Here is a 14,788-nt window from a genome sequence, read left to right on the forward strand (position 1 = left end):
CCAACGTTTCAACTGAACACCTAAGTCTATGGTTCTGTTACTGATCATAATCTTTAATGCTCATCTTTGGATTATTCATGCATTCGACACCTAAGTTGTTCGGATACGGGTATGGGGTCCGGCACGGATGTGGATGTAGAAGTCGGATCGTTCAAGATATAAATTCTAAGACTCGGAGATACGGATCCTTGTACGGATACACATGCGGAGATCCGACTTAAAATAATTAAAAAAAAATAAAAATATAGAAATATCTCTAATTTATGAGAAATTTTGTAGAATTTTTACGTCTAACTTGTAAAGTATGAATTTCTTTTTCATTATAAATAGAAGATTGATGTCCTAGATAAAGTATGTTATTTTCTTCAACTTTATCCTAGTTTTGATTCTGATTTGGGGAATTAAATTATATCTCGTCTCGAATTTTCTGTCCGTCGTGGTCAAAGTAAAATTAGTTGACCAGTGGATCTCATACCCACACTCATACTAATATCGTGTCGATACGGGTACGACACCTAAACTATCGTGTCAGAGCAACTTAGATTAGCACTATTAATTTTGATTATTTTTCCCCTGTTATAGATATTTTCTGTTTTATAATAGACCAAATTCGGGTATTCTTTAATTCTTGAAAATCACTAAAACCTCCGTTCACCCCTCATCAATCTATCCCACCCCCTCCCCCAACCCCCAACCAATTTCTCTTCATATTCTTTTGTTTTTAAGTCCAAAGGGTATGGCCTAATTTAGCTTTAAAGAGGAATTAGTTGAGATCACTAGGAGAAAATTAAGATGAAAATCCAGTGTGATGTGTGTGAGAAAGCTCAAGCTACTGTGATTTGCTGTGCTGATGAGGCAGCTTTGTGCACAAAATGTGATATTAAAGTTCATGCTGCCAACAAATTGGCTAGTAAACATCAAAGGCTTCTTCTTCAGTGTCTCTCTAACAAACTTCCTGTTTGTGATATTTGCCAAGTAAGCAAAATCTTATATTTTTTCTATAACCTTTTAAATGGAATTAAGTAGTTTATTATTTTTTTCTGAAAAATTCCCAGGGTAACCCGCAGCCGCTACCCTTCGGGTGCGCACTGGGTAACCTGCTCATGGTTCAATAGCTCGCAAACCACATAGGAAATGTAAACCCCACTAGGCACGCCCGGTGCGACGAGCTCTGACTGAGGAGGGTGCTGGTGAGGGGAATCATGTGGGAAACCATTCACCCAACGAACTCAGCCAACCATTGAGGGCAATTTATTGTTATTATTGTTCTGTTGGTAGTTGCTGTTTTGACTGTTGGAATTTTAACTTGACTTGTTTCTTGATTAAACTTCTGTTTAGAATTATTAGAGGTAAAGGAACTAAGGAGATTTTTTCTCTACCTTATAACTTATATATTGGGCAGTAATAGAAAAGATAAAAGTAGCCCTTCGCCATCAAACTCTGCTGCTAGTCCTTAATTTGTTTTCTTCTCGTCCGTGCAGAGGCGGACGCAGGATTTGAAGGTCAAGGGTGCACTTTTGCTTTCAACCAAAGTCTGTTTTATATACAGGGTGTCACTATTAATATATTATTATTTTCTAAAAACATATACATATATTCATAAAAAAATTTCTGGTGACCCCTCACCTGATAACATAGGTCCACCTCTACCCCACGTAAGCCTGTGTAGGTAGAGTTAATCGGTGCCTATGTTGGTAGAAGATAGCAGGCAGGAACCGGAGCTAGGGGGTTCATCATCGGAAAATTACACTATATGTAGAAGATCTTTATTAATTTTCTTATATATAAATAGTAAATGTTGATCCCTTGGCTTCTTTGTGTTGAATCCCCTTAGTAAAAATATTGGCTCCATCACTACTAGCAGGTATCTGATGGCATCGTCGAGGTGCGTGCAAGTTGTCCCTCATAAAAGAAGTAGAACATTTTCTTACTTGCATAGTTGTATTGTAAGTTTGGAAGTAAAGTGATAATTTCTAATCTGTAAGGCATTGGAGAAGAGAGAAGAGTGGCCTTCAAACTTCTAAAGAGAATGTATAAAGGAATATTTCTGTAAATAAGGTAGTAGTGAAAAGAATTATGAGACATAAGGGCTTGTTTGGTACGAGGGGAAGGAATAATTAATCCTGGGATTAAATTTGAGATGAGTTTATCCCACGTTTGGTTGCCAGGAATAGTTATCCTGGGATTGTAGTGTTATTTTTGTCCCTACGGAAGGGTGGGATAATAATCCGGAATAACTGATCCTAGGATAGCTTGTTTTCCAACTAAACGACCCCTAAGAGTATAACGATAACGCGGCCTGGATATTCTGAGCCATGAAAGGTTGTCAAATTGTGGAGAAACGAATAAGAAATGCCAAACTTGAGTTTTTAAAGAAACTTAGTTACTGCAGACTTTCTCAGATAACTGACTATCTGATTCAAGAAAGAGTATAGGAGTCTGATAAGACAGTTTCTGATGATAATAATCCACCATTAGGGAAATACATTTTAAATAACGCGCGATGCATATAGCGCTGATCCTATACTTGGAATTTTGACACTAAACTATTCTTGAATGCAGGACAAAACAGCCTTCATTTTCTGTGTTGAGGATAGAGCTCTATTTTGTAATGTGTGCGACGAGTCAATCCACTCAGCTTCTAGCAGCTTATCTGCTAAGCACCAACGCTTACTAGCCACTGGAATTCGGTTAGGTTTGAGCTCAAGCTACTATAATGATGCCATAAAAAGCCAAATGGAGCGACAACCTCCCAAGCAGAGTTCTCAGCAGCTTTCCATTGAAACAACTTCTCAGCATTTGCCAAATATTGCATTACCATCTTTGGCTGTTGATGGCTTACTAGGTTTTTCAGAACGCGAGTCCAATCACAAGGTCAGAGATACTTACTCAATTTATGTTTTGGCCAAATACATAGACAAATACTGATAAATTGTATCCTTCTCTACAGAAGGAGCAACTTGAACTCGGCGAACTTAAGTGGTTGAAAGACATTGGTCTGTTTGGTGAACAACCGGCAGCTGCAGTACCTGACATGTCAATATCTCAATCAAGAAACGTCGACATGCCTAATAAAAAGCCCAGAGTAGAAATCCCATATCACAATGAGTACTATTTTACAGTCCCGAATCTTGGTTGAACTCCAATGTCAACAAGTTAGTATATGTTACAAGTTACAACATGTTAGCATTGGTTTCATTATGGAGTATTTGTGAAAATATATGTAATTGTGCATGCATGTATTAAATAATTAGTGACCTCATGATCAGTGGCGAAGCCAAAACTTTCACTAAAAGTGTTCAAAACTTCATATTATGTATAAAACTAATATTTGACCTATATACATAGTGTAATCTTCCGTCAAAAGGGTATTACTAACCACCTTTCAAGGATTGTAGCTTCGCCCCTGCTCATGATTGTTTACACTATGGAATATTTGTGAAAATATGCAAGTGTACTTGCATGTATTAAATAATTGACCTTATGATCAGTAGCGGAGATAGGACTTTCAATAAAGGTGTTAAAGACTTAATATAGGTATAAAAATAATATTTGACCTATACACACGGTGTAATTTTCCGTCAAAGGGGTATTCAACTAACCACCTTTCAACCGTTGTAGCTAGAAACGGTCAAGTTATCTCCGTGTGACCTACAGATCACGGGTTCGAGCCGTGAAATCAGCCACTGATGCTTGCATCAGGGTAGACTACCTACATCACACCCCATTGGGGTGCGGCCCTTCCCCGGACCCTGCATGAATGCGGGATACTTTGTGCACCGAACTGCTCTTTTTTTAAGTTAGAAAGGAAGTTTTAGTGAGAGGTTCTAATTCTCATTTGATTCACTTTATGTTTGCTCTAGATACTTATTTTTCACAACTTTAAAATGATCAACTTATACATATTGAGGGTTGGAACAAGACTAATGAAGCACACTCTCCACACTTGTAACCTACTTTCAAGAATCCATTTTCCATGACCTTGCTACAATTTTCCAGTTCTGACTTCAAAACTTCATATAAAAAAAGTAGCTCTTAACCAGATTATTCAATCACTCAAAGCATTTTTCTAAACAAAATGGCCAAATTACTTAACCCCATCTTCTTCTCTTGCCTATACACAAGTTTCATATTTACTCTTTCAAACCTAAACTCCCGTTCGATCTTTGTCAATGCAAAAACTCTACCATCCGATATTCAAGCTCTACAAGCGATCAAGATGTCAATAGATCCAGTTTCAATCTCCTCAGAATCATTTCTCAGAAGTTGGGATTTTGCCTTAGATCCTTGTGAGACGACGGGAGCAAGTTTCTTAGGCATTCTTTGTACAATCCCTCTTGACAATAACTCCACAAGCCGGATAATGGAAATCGATTTAGAAGGAGATGAACTAGAGGGGTTCTTAACACCAGCAATAGGAAACTTAACAGAACTTGTTGCTCTAAATCTTGGTAAGAATAAATTCAGAGGACCGGTGCCAGAGACTATTACTAATTTAAGAAAACTCACAAGTCTTCAACTTTACGAGAACTTTTTCTCAGGTAGTCTGATTAATGGCATAGGTTTTCTAAGGAAACTTGAAGTTCTTGACGTTTCAAATAATAGATTATCTGGTTCAATACCTATATCTATTACTTCACTTAGAAGTTTAACTCAGTTGGATTTGTCTAACAATGAATTCACAGGTAAAATTCCTCAACTTAATGGCTTATGGCAACTGTCTTCATTTGATCTTTCAAATAACCAGATTTATGGGAATTTACCACAGTTTCCATTGAAGATAAAAACATTATCACTTGGTCATAACTTACTCTCTGGTCACATTTCACCTGTGAATAAACTTCGTCGACTCAGGATATTAGACCTTAGTGATAACAGGTTTTCAGGAGCAATAAACAAGGAGGTGTTTATGTTACCTGACATTAGTCACGCGAACGCTTCAGTGAACCGGTTCACTGTGTTAGAAGTGGTGGAATTCACTGATAAAGCAACACAGCTTCATACATTGGATGTCCATGGTAATCGTCTACGTGGTCATTTGCCTGTAAACTTGGTAACTTATCCGAACTTAACGGAGATAAACCTCGGACATAACCTGTTTTCGGGGCAGATTCCATCGGAATATTGGCCGAGGTTGGGTTTTGCATGGAGAAGTCTTGATTTGGAATATAACTATCTAGAGGGACCTGTGCCCCGAGAGCTTAACAGGACGTTAGAAGGCGTTCGTGGAAGTTTTGCACATAACTGTCTTACTTGTCCTAAGGGATTACAGCTTTGTCATGGAGGACAAAGGCCAGCTTCAGAATGTGTTAGAAGGAAAGGTGGAGGAGATCATAATTGAAATTTATAATATACCTTTTGAATGTTTTGAAATTTACTTCTGCATTATATTTATGGAATGTCTAATGTTTGTTTTCAAGGTTAAGTGTTTTCCTAGTTCCCTATATTATAGTTTTTCAGTTGAAGCCTGTTATTTCAATGGAATAAACAATAGCATGGGAATGAAGTAGATATTTTCCTATTTCGTTTCATCTTTTCTTGAGTCGAGGGTTGATAGGAAACTGACTCTCTACCTTATTAAGATAGGGGTAATGTCTGCATACACACTACCCTCCCCATTACACTAGGCTTGTCGTTGTTATTGTATCTTGTGACAACCCATACCACAATATACTACACTACGGCCACATATTACATTCTTTTAATTTCCATTACGATCAACACTGCGCCAAGAAATTTCAAAAGTTTTTTTTTCTTAATTTTAAAATGTTGTGCTCAGTCAAAGTGTATCACATAAAATGAAACGAAGGAATTAGTATTTGATAAGAAAAGAGATATATAATATACCTTTTGAATGTCTTGAAATTTTCTTCTGCATTATATTTATGGAATATCTAATGTTTGGTTTCAATGTAAGTCATGTGTTCCTAGTTCCCTATATAGTATTTCAGCTGCAGCTTGTTATTACAACGGAATAAACAATAGCATGGGAATGAAGCAGATATCTTCCTTTTTTTGTTTAATCAAGAAACCATTTTAAGAGCAAATTTTGTGACAAACCACAATAATTAAATTGCAAGACAATCTATTATATATTTATAAATACCATAATAAACCACACTGAGGCCACATTTCCATTAGGATCAGCACTGCACCAAGAAATTTCAAGTCTTTTTTTTAATAAAAAAATATGCTCAGTCAAAATTTTTGTTATTTTGTGGCTTGAATTATTTCTTTATATTTTTAGGAAATCCATAATCCCTATAGGTTTGGGAAAACCCACTGTCCTAATATATTTGGGAAAGGAAAACCTATTGTCCTTATCAAATTGAAAAACCTTTCTCTTATAGGTTTAAGACTTTTGAGGATCTATATATAGGGGTTGTAGTTAGGGATTCGATAGATCATTCATAATGGAAAATTCTCTCTGCTTCTGACCCGAGGATTAGGATCTTTGTGTTGATTTTTCGTCTCTATTTGCTTTGTGTGTGATTGTGTGCTAGTTAACCCATGATCTTTCGCAACAATTGGTATCAGAGCAAGGTTTGGGTTTCTATATATAATCTATGGTTAAGATGTTTTCGTCATCTTCAAATAAGTACAAAGTAGACAAATTTGACGCGGGGGGGGGGGGGGTTGGGGGTTTCTAGTTTCAGTCTATGGAAGATTAAGATGAAATCATCCCCGGTATTACAATGGTTATGGAAGGCAACTGATGAGGATTTTCCTGAAGAGAGGAAAGAGACAGAGAAGGCAGACCTGAAGGAGAGGGCTTTAAGTGCGATCTTCATGAGCGTTACAGATATCGTTCTTCGGGAAATTACTGAAGAAACTTCTGCAGCAATGACATGGAAGAAGTTGGAAAATCTGTATTCTAAGAAATCGCTGACAAACTACATCTACCTGAAAAAGAGGTTATACATTCTCCGTATGAACGAAGGTACACCTGTTAAAACTCACCTTGATGAGTTTAATTCAATTATAATGGACCTAAAGAACGTAATCAAAATTGAGAATGAGGATCAGGCTTTGATTGCGTTATGTTCTTTACCACCGTCTTATGATACTTTTGCCTATACGCTGCTATATGGGAAAGATAGTATTGCACTGGAAGATGTTAGTAATGTACTAAAATTTAAAGAGTTGAAAAAGAGCTTTCCAAACAACAAAACTGAGGGTGATGGTCTTGTGAGTAGAGGAAGAACACAACAAAAGGACTTTAACAGAAAAGAGTCAACCGCCAGATCGAAGTCTAGAGCAAGGAAGCAAAACTGTTATGAGTGCGGGGCGCAAGGTCACTACAAGAGAGAGTGTCCCGAGTTGAAAGTGAAAAGAGGAAAGTAGAAAGTAGATAATTCGGCAAATGTTGTTGACACTAGTAATAATTCTGATGATAGTGATTATGTAGGTGAAGTTTGTGCCATGAGTTTTAGTCATGGGCAGAATTCTTGGGTTCTTGATTCTGGTGCTACTTTCCACAGGTGTCCACGCAAGAATTGGTTTGCAACTTACAAGTAAATCAGTGGGACTTTCAACATGGGAGATGACAATCCATTACCACTAGAGGGGATTTGTAACATCAGATTTAGAATGTTCGATGGAATTATCATAAACATTGAGAGTTGGCATGTTCCTCGGATAAAGAGAAATTTGATGTCTCTTTCAACATTGGATGATCAAGGGTATAAGTTCACTCTGAGAAGGGAATACTTAAAGTGTGTAAAGGCTCTATGGTGCTCATGAAGGGTAAACCGCATTCTAAATTGTATCATCTTCAGGCTAATATAGTTGAAGAGGAAGCTGCTGTAGTTTCTTGGAAAAGTAATATGAATCAGTCTCAGTTGTGGCACTTGCGACTTGGTCATATGAGTGACATGGGATTATCTTTGTTGAGCAAGAAGAATTTGCTGGATGGGTACAAAAATTAAGTTTCGAATTTATGTGAGCATTGTATGTTTGGCAAACAGACAAGGGTAAAGTTCAACAGTAAGGTAGAGCACAAGACCAGAGACAAGTTAGATTATATACATTCAGACTTGTAGAGTTCCCTCCAAGAGTGGTGCCAGGTATTTTATGACTTTGATTGATGATTACCCAAGAATGGTATGGGTGTATTTTATGAAAATAAAAGATGAGGCATTTCCGACATTTGTTAAATGGAAGACGATGGTTGAGAGGCAGACGGAAAAAAAAGTTAAGTGTCTTCGAACTGACAATGGGTTGAAATATTGTAATTCTGAATTCGATAATTTCTGCAGCAAAGAGGGCATAGTGAAAAACCACACTTGTGTCGGAACACCACAATAAAATGGTGTTGCAGAATGTATGAAGAGAACGTTTTGTGATAGGGCACAAAGCATGATTTCACTCTCATGTGTTAGTAGGGATTTTTGGGCTGAAACAATCAATACAACTTGTTATTTGGTCAACAGATCTCCATCCACTGCTATTGAGTTCAAAACTCCAGGTATGGTCCGGTTCGCCTGCTAATTATTCAAATTTAAGGATATTCGATTTTCCTATCTATGCTCATGTAAGGGATGGAAAACTTGAGCCGAGGACAAAGAAGTGCATATTTCTAGGGTATGCAATTGGAGTGAAAGATTATAGGTTATGGTGCAAAGATCAAAAGACTCCAGGGCTAATTATCAGTAGGGATGTAACATTCAATAAATCTGCCTCACTAGACAGTCATAGGGAGAAAGCAATAGCAAAAACAGATCGTTGTGTCCGTGACCGCATAAAGCTAGAAATTGAATCTCCTCTAGCTCATGCCAACAGTTCTAAAGTAGAGGAAGTGGAGGAGGTGCAATGTCACGACCCGAAATTCTCACCTTCAGGACCGTGATGACGCCTAACATTTCACTTGCTAGGCAATGCAACGTTAAAATAATCATAATCATTTTTTTAAACAAATCAAATTAAACAGAAGTCAATTACTGAAATAAAGTGCGGAAGACCATAACAACCGAATCATCCAAATACATCCCCGAATCTGGTGTCACAAGGGCACGAGCTACTAGAATAATGCAAATATAGGTCTGAATAAAATTCAAGCTGTTTGAAAGATAAAACAAGCTAAGATAAGATAGAAGGGGACTTCAGGATTGCGGACGCTCTACAGTTATACCTCAAGTCTCCTCTGGGTAGCTGAATTCGAGCAAGTCTATGGTACGCCACTGGGACCAACTCTAAAATTTGCACAAGAAGTGCAGAGTGTAGTATGAGACAACCGACCCCATGTACTCCGTATGTGTCGAGCCTAACTTCGACGAAGTAGTGACGAGGCTATGACAAGACACGTACGTAAACAACATGTACAAGCATATACAAATACAAAGTAACAATAACACAATAATTAACAATTTATAAGTTTGGGAGGGAATATGCGAAGGGGAATGATATAGAAATTTCTGCAGGAGAAGTGTCACGTAGCAACCAATTAATTCATCAACAATAAAATGAGCAACTGATAATATAAAAATGGCACGGCACCACCCTTCGTGCTTTTACTCTCATTCTTCCCATAAATTTATAAATAAATAATAAGATTGGCACGACATTACCCTTCGTGCTTTTACACTCTTTGAAAATGGCACGGCATCACCCTTCGTGCTTTTACACTCTTTCTCACCATGGCAAGGATAATATAAATAATATAAATGGCACGACATCATCCTTTGTGCTTTTACACTCTTCCTTACCATGAAAACAATAATATAAATTCGGAAGAGTATTTAAATGCTGGGATATATACTTATCAATTAATTCAATACCAGAATACCGACCTCACCTTCCAAAATATTAAACAATAATTAAACTAGCAATAATCTCATGAAAAATGATCAAATAAACAATAATAACTTAAGCATGAATATCTTAATTAAATAGGCAATTATTCACAATAACCAAATTCCACCCGCATGCTTTGACTGAACCACAACGCATAAGTACTCGTAACCTCACATATATGTTATACCTGCATATTAAATCACGTAGCAAATAGACAAATAAGTCCTACTCCTTCAAGTCAAGGTTAACCATGACACTTACCTCGCTTTGCAACCAACTCAAGATTTCAATAAACCTTTGTCTCGCGAACTGTTGTCTGAATACCTCAAATCTAGTCACAAACAATTCAATATACTCAATACGAATTATAGAAACTAATTCTATATGAAAATACTAAATTTTTCGATCAAAATCCGAAATTCAATTCAAAACTCGACAGTGGGGCCCACATTTCAGAATCCGACAAAAGTTATAAAATATGAACGTCCATTCAACCACGATTCCAACCATATAAATTTTATCAAATTCCAACATCAACTAGACCTTTAAATCCCCAAATCTTATTTTCAAATTCCTAGGTCCAAATCCTCGAATTTCACGTAATCTAGTCGGAATAATCGATGGTAATTCAATATTATTGACTAACAATGATCACAAGTGACTTACCTCAAATTTTTCCGTGAATTCTTGCTCAAAGAATCGCCCCAACCCGTACTTGAAATATCTAAAAATGAGCAAAATCTCGGAACCCTTCTGTTTTTAACACTGTCAGTGTTTACGCATCTGCGATGCACTTGGCCGCATATGCGGTCTCGCATATGTGAGGGTGGAGGTCGCTTCTGCGGACTCGCTTTTGCGGTCCAAGCCCCCTTAGCCCAGGTCGCATCTGCGATCATTGCGTCGCTTCTGCGGTCGAGTATCTGCGATGCCCCGTCCGCTTCTACGAGGCCAGGCTCGCTTCTGCGAGCTCACACCTGCAGTCAAAAAAATCCGCAAGTGCGATTGCACCAGAAGGCCAAAATTTCAGATTTTCCTTAAGTCCAAATTTTGATCTGTTTACCATCCGAAATCCACCCGAGGCCCCCTGGTTCTCAACCAAATACACCAACAAGTCCTAAAACATCATACGAACTTAGTCGAAACCTTGAATCACATCAAACAATGATAAAACCACGAATTCAAGCTTAAGCAACTTAAGCATTTTTAACTTCTAGATTCGATGCCGAAACCTATCCAATCAAGTTCGATTGACCTCAAATTTTGCATACAAGTCATAAATGACATAACAGATCTATAAAAATTTTCAGAACTGGATTTCAACCCCGATATTAATAAAATTCAATTCGTGGTCAAATGTTGAAATCTTTAAGCCTTTAAGCTTCTAGTTTTCGTCAAATGGCGATAATTCAAGCTAGGGACTTCCGAATTTGATTTCGGTCATACGCCCAGGTCTCAAATCACGATACGGACTCACCGGGACAGTTGGAACCGATCCGGGTCCGTTTTCTAAACATGTTGACCGAAGTCAACTTAGTTGAGTTTTAAAGCATTTTTTCTCATTGTAATCAATTTTTCAGAAAAAGCTTTCCGAAAAAATATACGGACTATGCATGCAAGTCGAGGAATGCTAAGTGGTGCTATTCGAGGTTTCAAATCACAGAAATAAATATTAAATTTAAAGATGACCTTTCGGGTCATCATATACAAAATATTGATCAAGATGTTAATATTGATGTACATGTGCAACATCAACCATATAGCATTGCAATAAGTAGAGAGAAGAGATTGATCAACCGACCGCAAAGGTTTGCAAACATAGTTGATGGGAATCTTCTTGGATATACAAATCCTGTGGGATTTGCTTTGGCAGTTGTAGAGACCGTTGATGTGTTTGAGTGTTATAGCTATCCAGAAACTATTTAGAGTACAGAACCAAATTGACGGATTACTGTTATGGCTAAAGATATTGAGTCTCTTAATAAGTTTAGGCGTTGCCTAGACTTGGTTGATGTGTGCTGCAATGGGTAGAGTCCTTGCAAGGGCTGAGGGCAAGGTAGAGAGATGTTGTTCCTGTTGATGAAGAGAATTCAAGCCAAGGGGAAGATTTGTTATTTTGTGTCTTAAATTATTTTCTTGTATTTTTAGGAAACCCATATGTGATGACCCAAAACGTCATCTTTAAATTTAATAAGTAATTCTGTGTTCTAAGACTTCAAAAAGTACTATTTATCATTCCTCGCCTTGCGTGCGCACTCCGTAAAATTTTTCGGAAAGTTTTCATGTGAAAAATAGATTAAAATGTGAAATAGAGCCTTAAAACTCAATTGAGTTGACTTTGGTCAATATTTTTAGCAAACAGACCCAGATCAGTATTTTGACAGTTCCGATAGCTACGTATCGTGATTTGGGACTTGGGCGTATGCCCGAAATTTTATGTGGAGGTCACTAGCTCAAGTTATGATCATTTAACAGAACTAACAATTTAAAGGCTAAAGATTTTCAAGTTTGATCACAGGGTTGACTTTTTGATATCAGAGCCGGAATGTGATTCTGGAAATTTGAACAGCTCAGTTATGTCATTTATGACTTGTATGCCAAATTTGAAGTCATTCCGGATTCATTTAATATGTTTTGGCACGAGATTTGTAAATTAAAAAGTTTAAAACTCAAAGTTCGAATCAGGGTGTGAATTGTAATTCCAACATTATTTGACGTGATACGAGACCTCGAGTAAGTCCGTATTATGTTATTGGACTTTTTGGTATATTTGTACGGGGTCCCGAGTACCCCGAGAGTGATACAGAGTGAAATCGAATCAAGAATTGGACTTAAGCAAAATCTGAATTTTTGCCTTCTATTATAATCGCACCCGTGAATTTTTGACCGTAGGTGCGAGCTCGTAGAAGCGAGCCTTAGATCGCAGATGCACCCAGGCGTGGCTGGGCAAAAGTTCGCAGGTGCGGAAATCTGCACGCACCCGCGCGTTCGCAGAAGCATGTCCGCAGATGCGCACCAAATCACGCAGATGCGAACATACGCTGGCAGCCCCTTTTCCGCAGATGCTAGAGTTTCTCGCAAATGCGAACTCGCATGTGCGAGCTCAGGCACCACATGTGCAGAAATGACTGGGCAGTGTATATATCAAGGAATCCGAAATTATTTTCACATTTTGGTCGTTTTGAGCTCGGTTAAGGCGAAGTTTTGGGCGATTTTCACGGAAAACATTGGGGTAAGTGTTCCTTATCCTATATTGATTATATTTCATGATTTCATACTCGTTTATATCATGAATCAGTGAATTTATGGAAGAAAAATCAGATTTTTTTAAAATCTTTCAAAAACGAAAAGTTAAGATTTGAAAGTCCATTTGATATCGGAATTGGACAATTTTTGTATGGTTGAACTCGTCTCGGAATGGGTGTTCGAATTTCGTAAGTTTTTGCGGGGTTTGAGACGTGGGTTCCACTGCTGAATATTTTAATGAATTTTAGATTTTTATCCGGAAAATTTGTAAATTCATATGGAATTAATTCCTATGATTCGTATTGAGTATATCGAATTGTTTGCGAATAGATTTGAAGCTTTTGGAGACAAATTTAAATGGAAAAGTTGTGGTTGAGTAATTGATTAGAATTTGCAAAGCGAGGTAAGTGTCAGTTAACCTTAACTTGAGGGAATAGCATCCTTAAATTATTTATTATGTGAAATGCATGTGAACGACGTATAGGCGAGGTGACGAGTGTCTATACGTTGTCAAATTAATTGTTTGCGTATTTATTTGAAAAATTATAAATTATTTTAATTTATGAATTAATTGTTATAATAATTGTTTCTCTCCTATTCTTTGTCAAATATTAATTCTTGAATTCCTGCATTAATTGTTACATGCTATTTGAATTATGTGCTTTAATTGTTATTTGACATTTAGCATATTAAATATTAAACTGCATATTTTTTCTCCGATTTCTATAATAATTTGATATTTGCCTTTGTTTGTTTAGTAATTAAAGTATAATTATTGTATGCTTGTTGTCTTATAATTTTTATTAATTGTTACATTTATTGGGAAAATTCTTCTATAAGAATTGGTAAATGAATATGTTGGAGGAGCGGGTTGCACACTGCAACAGGATTGATTATAATGAAGATATTGGAGGATCGGGTTGCACGCCGCAACAAAATTAATTATAATGAATACATTGGAGGATTTGGTTGCATGCCGCAACAGACTTATTAAAAGTCCATATTGGAGGATCGGGTTGCACGCCGCAACAGACTTATTAAAAGTCCACGACGCAACCGACTTGTTAAAAGTCTATATTGGAGGATCGGATTTCACGTCGCAACAGACTTATATATATATATATATATATATATATATATATATATATATATATATATATATATATATATATATATCGGAGGATCGAGTTGCACGCCGCAACAGACTCGATTTATTTTTATTATTGTTGTTGTTACTAATATTGCGTACAGGTAATGTAAGTGACCCGCCTTAACCTCGTCACTATTTCATCGAGGTTAGGCTCAACACTTATCAGTGCATGGGGTCGGTTGTACTGATACTATACTCTGCACTTCTTGTGCAAATTTTGGAGTTTGTCCCAGCGACATACCGTAGACTTGGTCGGATTCTAGCTACCAGAGGAGACTTGAGGTATAACTGCATGGCGTCCGCAGTTCTGAAGTCCCTGTCTATTTTACTTTAGCTGTGTGTTTATTTTCATACAACTTTATTTTATTTATTCCTTTATTTGTATCTATTCTAGAAGCTCGTGCACTTGTGACACCAATTATGGGATGGTATTTAGACACCGTTGTTTTTATGAATTATTTCATTATATTTCAAACTTTGCTTCCGCTTTTGGTTTCTTGATTATTAATAATGTAAAGATTGTTTAAAAATTGGTTAACATTATTCTAACGTTGGCTTGCCTAGCAAGTGAAATGTTAGGCGCCATCACGGTCCAAAGGCGGG

The 14,788-nt window shown here is 37.1% G+C and overlaps 2 protein-coding genes across 3 annotated transcripts; both read left to right on the plus strand.

Annotated features, from left to right (window-relative positions):
- The first annotated feature begins 668 nt into the window (after positions 1-668).
- On the plus strand, positions 669-3,366 carry LOC104096792 (B-box zinc finger protein 24-like). Its single transcript, XM_009603211.4, has 3 exons — positions 669-975; positions 2,563-2,874; positions 2,951-3,366. Exons 1-3 carry the CDS (start codon positions 793-795, stop codon positions 3,137-3,139), a joined length of 684 nt encoding a protein of 227 aa, XP_009601506.1. The 5' UTR covers positions 669-792; the 3' UTR covers positions 3,140-3,366.
- A 146-nt stretch (positions 3,367-3,512) lies between these two features.
- On the plus strand, positions 3,513-5,542 carry LOC104096791 (LRR receptor-like serine/threonine-protein kinase FLS2). Of its 2 annotated transcripts, XM_070201922.1 has the most exons (2): positions 3,513-4,541; positions 4,686-5,542. In XM_070201922.1, exons 1-2 carry the CDS (start codon positions 4,079-4,081, stop codon positions 5,339-5,341), a joined length of 1,119 nt encoding a protein of 372 aa, XP_070058023.1. In that variant the 5' UTR covers positions 3,513-4,078; the 3' UTR covers positions 5,342-5,542. The 2 variants fall into 2 exon arrangements, with proteins under 2 accessions (XP_070058023.1, XP_009601505.1); XM_009603210.4 differs by having other exon boundaries at positions 3,513-5,542.
- The last annotated feature ends 9,246 nt before the right edge of the window (positions 5,543-14,788 follow it).

Source organism: Nicotiana tomentosiformis, chromosome 5 (assembly GCF_000390325.3).
Source record: "Nicotiana tomentosiformis chromosome 5, ASM39032v3, whole genome shotgun sequence".
NCBI classification, from domain to species: Eukaryota; Viridiplantae; Streptophyta; class Magnoliopsida; order Solanales; family Solanaceae; genus Nicotiana; species Nicotiana tomentosiformis.